The sequence below is a fragment of the Lichenostomus cassidix genome, chromosome 19, assembly GCF_008360975.1.
Source record: "Lichenostomus cassidix isolate B80296 chromosome 19, HeHo_3.0, whole genome shotgun sequence".
In the NCBI taxonomy this organism is placed as follows: Eukaryota; Metazoa; Chordata; class Aves; order Passeriformes; family Meliphagidae; genus Lichenostomus; species Lichenostomus cassidix.
Window position 1 is genome coordinate 4,843,231 of NC_139499.1, and position 8,066 is coordinate 4,851,296.

Below are 8,066 nucleotides of genomic sequence, written 5' to 3' on the forward strand. Positions count from 1 at the left end.
CAACGGCAGGGGTGGCTGCGTCATCAGAGCCACCTCTAGGCTCATCGGTGATGGCAGGAGGAGAACACACACCAGCGACACCAATTGTGGTGTCCCCACTGGAGCCACCACCGCGCTGACCACCAGAAATGACACCAGCAGGGCCATGGGTGATGGCACCAGTGCCACCAGCAGCATCAGCAGTGCCAGGAGCAGAGACCCCAGGGATGCCACCACTCCAGCAGAATCAGCAGTGATGGCACCAGTGCAGTAGCCACCAGTAGAGCCACCAGCAGTGTTTTCACCAGGCCACCAACAGACCCTCCAGTGATGCCATCACCCATCGGGTCACCAGAAACGGCAGCAGCAGGGACATCAGCGATGGCAGCAGTGCCACCATCAGTAGCACCACCAGTGCCACCAGCAGGGCTCTGGCCAGTCCCCCACCCAGTGCCTGTCCCCATCCCCAGCAGACAGACAGGACAGTGCTGCAGGGTACAAAGTGCCTTTATTGCCACCACCGTGGTCCCCGAGGCGGGAGGACCCCGACCCCCCGCGGGGGGACACTGGGTGTCTCACGTCTGCAGCTGCAGCAGGGCGGGGCTCGGCGGCTCCGGGGGCTGTGCCTGGCGGTGACAACTCTCCAGGTCCCCCAGCACCCCGAAGAGCCGCCTCAGCCCCTCGGGCAGGGGGGCGTCTGCGGGAGAGAGGAGGGACAGTGACAGTGAGACCCCCTGGGGAGCATCCCCACACCACCACCGCCTGCCCTGACCCCTGGGGACATCTCCCCACCAGAACATCCCCCGAGGGCTCCCAAAACCTCCAGCCTACCTTCCCCGCGGGGGCCATTCTGGGCTTCCTCAGGCTCCAGCAGCTCCCAGTACTTTTCCCTGGGGAGAGGGCGAGGAGAGGAACAGGCCCTTGGCGGGAGGATAAGGGGGTGCAGCTGAGGTGCAGGGGGGTCTCCCGGCGGCAGGGACTCACCTGAGGGTCCCCCGGAGGCCCTGGAGGTGGTGGAAGAGGCGCTGAGCCTCCACCGTGGGGTCCAGAGGGTCACTCCAGTCCTGCAGGGTCACACCGTGCCGGGTCCTGTCACATCCCAACCCTGCGGGACAGCACGGTCACCATCCGGGGGACCCCCGAGCACCCCTGGGAGGCTCCGGGGCCACCTCCCCGTACCTGTCCTGTCCCGCTGGTGGCAGCAGCTCCACTTGTCGCCGCGGAACACGCCGGGGTGGTAGGAGCGGAGCACGCGGGGGTTGTTGCCGCACACCTTGCGCAGGGCTGACAGCCACTGGTTGAGCTCGTTGACACACTGCGGGGTTGGGGACAGTCAGAGGGACGCCCGGGGCTGTGACACCGCCAGGGCTGTGACACCGCCAGGGCTGTCCCCGCCGTCCCCGCCCCACCTTGCACTGCAGGTAGGCTGTCTCCTGCTGCCCGCCCGGGTCCATGTAGACCACCTGCATGACGTGCGAGTTCCCGAAGCTCTTCTCCTCCACCTTCTCGGCCGCCAGGATGTCGCCCAGAGCGATGGCACCCATACGCTGCCGGAGGGGACAACACACTTAGGGCCTCAGTGCCACCCCGCTGCCACCCCCCGCCCCTCCAGCACCTCCTACCTCCGCGCTGGGGCTCTTGCCGAAGCTGAGGGACTCCGCGGTGAGGCAGAAGTGCAGTTTCTTGCCAGCAGCAGCGGCCAGCAGCGGCCCCTTGCCCCGCGCCTTGTGTACAAGGAGCAGCCCTTCCTTCACCACGGCCGGGGGAGTCCCCAGCGGCTTCCCCTCGCCCTCCTCCTCGCCGCTGTCCCGCTCCGTGCCCACCAGGCGGGCGATGAAGTCCCTCATGCGGGCGGTGCCCTGCTGCAGGGCGGGCAGCAGAGGGGACAGCCAGCTTTCCTTGGCGCGCCCTGCCGCTGGCTCCATGTTCCCCACCAGCTGGATGGCCTGCAGACCCCGGGGGTGGCAGTGTCACCCCCAGAACACCCAGCTGTCCCCCGGAAGAAACAGCCGGGCGCCTCAACCCCCCCCCCCCCGCGGTGTCCCCTGTCCCACCTTGGCCAGCAGCAGCAGCGTGCGGCTTGTCCTCGCGTCCGCGTGGCTGTCGCGCAGCTGGAACAGCTTGGGGGTCATGACGGCCGGCGAGAAGAAGCGCAGGCAGAGGAAGCTGGTGACAGCCACAAATTTGGCGTGCTGTGACCACCGAGGGGGTGGGGAAGACACGTGAGGGTCTCTCCCAGCGTGGGACAGCCCCACACAGGGCGAGGCACCAGTGTCCAGGGCTGCTGTTTGCCCCGCTCGCTGCCCCTCTGGCCAAGAGAGGACCCCACTGACCACAGCTGGGGACCGTACCCAGTGAGCCCTGTCCCCTGGGGGTGTCCCTGCTTGACCCCACGCCACCCTCCTGCCACAGCCCGACCTGGTGCTGCGGGAAGCGCTCCCCGACGCGCTGGAAGAGCTGGCGGAAGGCGGCGCGGATGACAGGGGGACACGCCGGCGCCGACCTGACGATGGCGTCCAGGAGCTCGCCCAGGTAGGACTGGAGGTGCTGGCGGCCCTGCTCGATCACCTCGCCCTCCGTCTGCACCCGGTGCAGCCCCGAGCACCTGCGGGCACCGCCACTGTCACCCGCAGTGCTGGGGACACCCCCGCCCTGCCGCCCCACGAGCCCCTTACCCAACGTCTTTGATCTCCACCTTGCCTGGGTCCAGCTCCACGTATTTCTTCTCCTCGAACACGCGGGCGATGGTGGGTCCCAGGACAGAGTGCAGGTATGGCATCCCTGTCACCTGCCGAGGGACCACACAGGGGACAGTGATGGGTCACAGGTTTGGCACCCGACACCCTCAGGGTCACCCAGGGGATTTTCTCCAGACTCCCAGCCCCGGGGGAAGGCACAGCCACAGCAGCATTCTCAGTCCTTCCCCCGGGAAGAGCAGGTTTTGGGTGTTGTGGCACCTTGAGGAAGGACTCCATTGACTTCGAGGCCAGGGAGTTGCTCCGGAACAAAGTGTTTGGCTCACCTGCAAAACAGGAGAGGGTCCATGGCCTGAGGATGGACACAGGTCACCCACAGGGCAGCTGCAGTCATGGGGGGCATTCCAGAGGCTGTGCCTTTCCCCCCTGGCCCTTTCCATGGGGGTTATGGGGATTTCCTGACCTCAAAGCCCCTTGCTCCTCCACCAGCCTCAGCCCAGGAATTGCTGGGATGAACCCCACAGATTCCACAGTGTGATGGCTGAACCTCAACCATCACTCCCAAAAAATCCCCACACAAGGCCCTAGAGGTTTTCCAGCCCCAGGAGATAATTGGAAGCCTCCAGCTCTGCTCCCCACTCCAGCCTTACAGGGCTTGGCGAGCTCCAGCTCGAAGAGCAGGTCCAGGAACTCCTTGACCATCCCTTGGCCCAGGAAGAGTTTGACCAAGTTGACAGCAACCTCCTGCCGGCACTCAGCCGTGGTGGTTTCATCCAGGAGGGTGACCAGGTGCACTTGGCCATCCTGGAGGAAAGAAGCACCATGGTGTAACAGCCCAAGGCACAGAGCTGGGAAATGTGGGTGCTCTGGCAGGGCTGGGCATGGACACCTCACCTGGCGCCCTGACTTCACCTCCTGGCACAGCAGCTGGACCAGGGGCTGGTAGCAGTGGGAGGGAAGAACTGTCTCATCCCTCAGCTTCACCTGCAGCTGCAGTGAGCCAAGGCTGCCTCGGCGCCTGCAGGAGCACGGGGTGGGTGAATGGATGGAAGGGTTGACAGAAGGGTGGAGGGATGGAGGGATAAGTACTTCACCAAGCAGAATGTCACCCGATACCCTAGGTTGCCCCTCCAAAGCAATGATGCTCCCCAGGAAAATCCCCCTCCCCAATGCCCCAGAGGGCACTGGGACCAACCCCCAGCACACCCCAACAGCCTGTGCAAAACTCACCCATCCTCTATTGGCTTGGACTTGTCCGGCCACAGCCTGAACCAGCCCTCCTCCTGCCCAGCTGCTTCCAGCCCCTGGATGCTGAACACCACCTGGGAGGGGAAGGCAGGAGAGGGCTGGGTGTGCAGCCTGGCAGGATCCCAGCAGCAGTGACAGGGTTTGGGGGCTCACCTTGCCCAGGAAGTCGTTCCTGCCTACGAGGTCCCAGTCCCACACCTCCACACAGAGCTTCTCCCCAGCAGGCTCAGCCAGCTCGAACTCAAAGGTCTCATTCCAGCGTGGGTAACAGGACTTCTTGACCACCTGCAAAGGCAACAGCTCTGTCCCCCCTCTCTGGGTGGATCTGTCCCTCAGGGACACCAAGCTGGGGGTGCTGGGGGACAGGGATGGCTCTGGGCTTCCCCATGGGTTGATTCCACCTGCAATGGGAATCACTGAAGTGGCACTCACGGTGCTCTCCTGTGTCTTCCCGTTGTAGCGCAGGCGGACAAAGGGGTCAGAGGCACCATTCCGGTCCTTCCTGGCCAAATCCCTGTGGAGAAGAGGGAGAATTCCCCAGCAAGCTCCCAAAATACCTGTGGGCACCCATGGCACCCACTGCCCTCCTCGGCTGCCCTGAATCTCAAGATGCATGTCCCAAAGACCCCTGTCAGCTGCTGGGATGCTCTGCACCCAAAGGGCCAGATCCACCAGGGAAACTGAGTCACAGAGCAGCCTGGACTCATGCCCTGTGTCCCAGCTGCACACACAGCCCATCACCCTCATGGCCCCTCTCACCTGGCCTCCAGCACGGAGCAGCGCAGCCGCCGGCTGCCCTGGCTGCCCAGCACCTCCACCCGCAAGTGGATCTCCCCCTGCACCTCCTCATCAGGGTCCACCTCGCTGAGGCTCACCCAGCCACTGTATCCTGTGGGAAAAGGGGACACCCCCATGGAGGAGTGATCAGGAGAGTCCTTAGGAGCAGCTCAGCCAAGGGGTGGGAGATGAATCCCTGCTGGGATCTCCATCCACCTGTTTCCTACCCTTGGGGTGCTCTGCCAGCATGTCCCGGGTGATGCAGACCTTCCCAATGACATCATCACGGCTGGAAAACAAAAGTGGGAAGAAGGACATGGCATGGGATTGGTGCCCAGGTGGGACAGCTCCCTCTTTGAGGGGTCCTGGGCTGGGCCACCATAGTGTGCCTGTCCCCATGGAGCACATCAGCCACCCTCTGCTGCCAGCTGGACAATAACCTCAGGAATTAACTCCACCCAAAGCCCAGGGCAGTGTGGCCAGGTGGGGATTCTCTGATGTCTGCACCGTGCAGGGAACCAAAGCCACCAACAGAGTCCCCAAGCTGAGCCCCCACCATACCTGAGAGCATCCTCATCCATGACGTAGATGGAGATGCTGTGGAAGCTGGGCTGGAGCTGCACCTCATATTCCTCCCCCCAGAATGGGGACAGTGTCTTCCACACCGTGGCAGTCCTGTGGGGCAGGTGGCACTGGTGACACGGGCAGGACTCCCTCTCTGGGGTACTCCCCAGCCCTGGAACGTTCCCAGCTTTGGGGGACATGTGGCTGGGGACAGCACCCATCGTTTTGGACCCTCAGCTGGGGCAGGGATGAGTCTCTGTCCCTGTCCTTGTCCTGTCTTGTGGCTCTGGGCTGGCAGGACACAGGTGTGGCTTACATGAGCTGTTAGACTCCTCTGTGCCCGGAGGAGCATCTCAGCCCAAAGCAGGGAATGATAATGAATGATAAATAATAATAAATAATGATCATAGCAATCATAATAATAATGTGCCTGCAGCAGGGTAGATGGAAAAACCTGCCAGGAGCAAGGGTTTGGGGCTCCAGCAGGTTTGGGGACCAGCCAGGGACCTGGGCCACTCACCTGATGATGGCCTCATCGTCGATCTTCACGATGCAGTAGGGGTCACTGCTCCCCGTGCTGGAAGGACAAGGGACAGCTCTGTCAGTGCCACCAGCCACAGCCCTGGCCACTGCCCAACCCACAGGGCTCTCATGGCCATGGGTGACCAAAGCCATCAGCCCTGCCAACCCTCATTCTGTAGAATGGAGACCTTGTAGAGACAAAGCCCTGAGGGAAAAGCTGGAGTACGGAGGCTGCCAAAGGTTTCCAAGGATGGATTTGGCCACAGCTTCCAGCACAGGGTGACCCCAGCTCAGGTCCCAGACCGGGGACACACCCCCATGACCGTGTCCGGCCACTGTGTCCTGCTGGCAGCCAGAAGTGGCTTTTCCCCTTCCACACAGGAAGGCAAGGAGCAAACAACACCCACCCTTTCCCCGAAACAGCTTCAGGCACCTGCAGCCCAATTTCACACCCCAGGAGAGAGGCCACAGCAGCTCCTCCAGCCCCAGAGTGTCCCCAGACCCCCAACACTGCTGTGGGGATGGGGACACCCCTAGGGACACTCTCAGGGATGCAGAGGGGGTGCAGAGCAGCCACCACCATGCTTTGACCATGCTTCCTCCCTGAGGACAACCCGAGCCATCCTTGCCAAAAAATAATGACCGTTTTACAGCTTATTGCCCTGGTTCATCAGAAGCAGGGTCAGGGCTGGGGGATCCAGGCAGGGACAGAGGAGCCACGACCTGGGAGCTGGCCAAGGTTGTGGAAAGGTTGTGGCTCCCATCCCACTGGAGCAGAGCAGCCTGCTGGAGCACGGATAACTCATTAACACCAATGCCAGGGGCACTGCCAGCCAACAAAAATGTCCTGGGAAAAAAGGGGGTCCACAGATGGGACCCCCAGACATGGAGTGATGTCCACATCCCAAATCTAGGGGGGCTGAGAGCCAGCTGCTGGGGGGTTTAAATGATTTTGGGGGCGACTGAAAGAGTTTGGGGGGATCCAAATGGTTTTTGGAGGGACTGAAGGGGTTTTGAGGGGACTGAAAGGGGCTTTGGAGGATTCAAAAGGGTTTGGGAGGGACTGAAAGGGTTTTGGGGGGACTGAAAGGGTTCTGGGTGGGGGGTCAAAAGGTGGTTGGGGGGAACTACAGGGTTTTGTGGGCACTGAAGGGGTTTTGGGGGGCTCCCTGCCCTGCTAAACAGGGCTGCAGGGGTTTCTCTGGGCTGTGCATCGCGGGTACCACAACAACATCCCCGTTCCCAGGCACTGCCATCCCTTCAGCCCCGCGGCTCCGGCACTGCAGCAGGTTGCCAAGAGCCGCCGCCGCTCCCAGTGCCACGCCAGCCACCCTCCGGAGAGGGCTTTCAGCAGAGCCGCGGGTGCAGTGCCATTAGGGGAGCCCCTCGGTGACATTTCCTGCCTTGTGCAAACCATCATTGCTGCCGGGAGCAGGCAGGCGGAAAGGGAACATCTGCCCGCTCCAGCTGCGCCCGGCAACGCGGGGCTGGCGGCTGCACACCCTGTCCCCAGCGCGGCGACATCCGCGTCCCCTGGCGGCTGCACACCCTGTCCCCAGCGCGGCGACATCCGCGTCCCCTGGCGGCTGCACACCCTGTCCCCAGCGCGGCGACATCCGCGTCCCCTGGCGGCTGCACACCCTGTCCCCAGCGCGGCGACATCCCCGTCCCCTGGCTCCGCTCAGGCGTCCCGTTTTTCAGGGATTCGAGCGCAGGATGGGCAGGATCCATCCTCGGCGGCTGTGGGAGGTGCCCGAGGCAGAGCACAGCTTTGGGATGGATCTCTGCTCCGGAGGGACATGCTGGGTGACACTGGCAGCACAGCATCGCTGTCCCGGGATGTCGCGATGGGATTTGTGGCGCTGCGGGCTCGGGGGGTGAGGGGAATCCTCCGGCTGGGCACCCACAGGGGGTGCGGGGAGGGAGCTGGAAAGGGGAAGGCTGGGCTTTGGAAAGAGGAAATGAGAGCAGGCAGGGCTGGGGGAAGGGAGAAGGAACCCGCGGCCACCCCGAGGAGGGCTGGAATTAAAAATTAACTGGTGTGGGCAGCAGTGGTGCTCTGCCCTAGGGGGTGGGGATGAAAGAAATAAAAATTTAAAATTAAAAAATGCAATAGAAAATGGAATTTTTTAAAAAAGAGAGAAAAAATAGACTAAAAAAATAAAGAAAATAGAGAGAAAAATAGAATAAAAAATAAAAGAGAAAATAGAATAACAAAGAAAATGGAAAATGGAATAAATGATAAAATAAAGATAGAATAAAAAAGAAAAATCGGATAAT

General features: G+C 62.0%; 1 protein-coding gene across 1 annotated transcript in view; it reads right to left on the reverse strand.

The window, feature by feature from the left end:
- Positions 1–470: 470 nt before the first annotated feature.
- The window catches only part of LOC146429032 (ras GTPase-activating protein 4-like), a 10,348-nt gene continuing 2,752 nt past the window's right edge, over positions 471–8,066 (reverse strand). The window contains exons 2-20 of the mRNA XM_085078072.1: positions 5,785–5,841; positions 5,262–5,375; positions 4,928–4,989; positions 4,683–4,812; positions 4,356–4,437; positions 4,077–4,208; positions 3,906–3,997; positions 3,570–3,693; positions 3,326–3,479; positions 2,937–3,001; positions 2,655–2,767; positions 2,398–2,584; positions 2,034–2,171; positions 1,602–1,925; positions 1,389–1,526; positions 1,159–1,294; positions 964–1,084; positions 811–869; positions 471–676 (exon numbers count right to left, since the gene is read on the reverse strand). Coding sequence (XP_084934198.1) covers positions 555–676; positions 811–869; positions 964–1,084; positions 1,159–1,294; positions 1,389–1,526; positions 1,602–1,925; positions 2,034–2,171; positions 2,398–2,584; positions 2,655–2,767; positions 2,937–3,001; positions 3,326–3,479; positions 3,570–3,693; positions 3,906–3,997; positions 4,077–4,208; positions 4,356–4,437; positions 4,683–4,812; positions 4,928–4,989; positions 5,262–5,375; positions 5,785–5,841 — 2,350 coding nt within the window. The 3' untranslated portion in view covers positions 471–554. The remainder of the gene's footprint in view (positions 677–810; positions 870–963; positions 1,085–1,158; positions 1,295–1,388; positions 1,527–1,601; positions 1,926–2,033; positions 2,172–2,397; positions 2,585–2,654; positions 2,768–2,936; positions 3,002–3,325; positions 3,480–3,569; positions 3,694–3,905; positions 3,998–4,076; positions 4,209–4,355; positions 4,438–4,682; positions 4,813–4,927; positions 4,990–5,261; positions 5,376–5,784; positions 5,842–8,066) is intronic.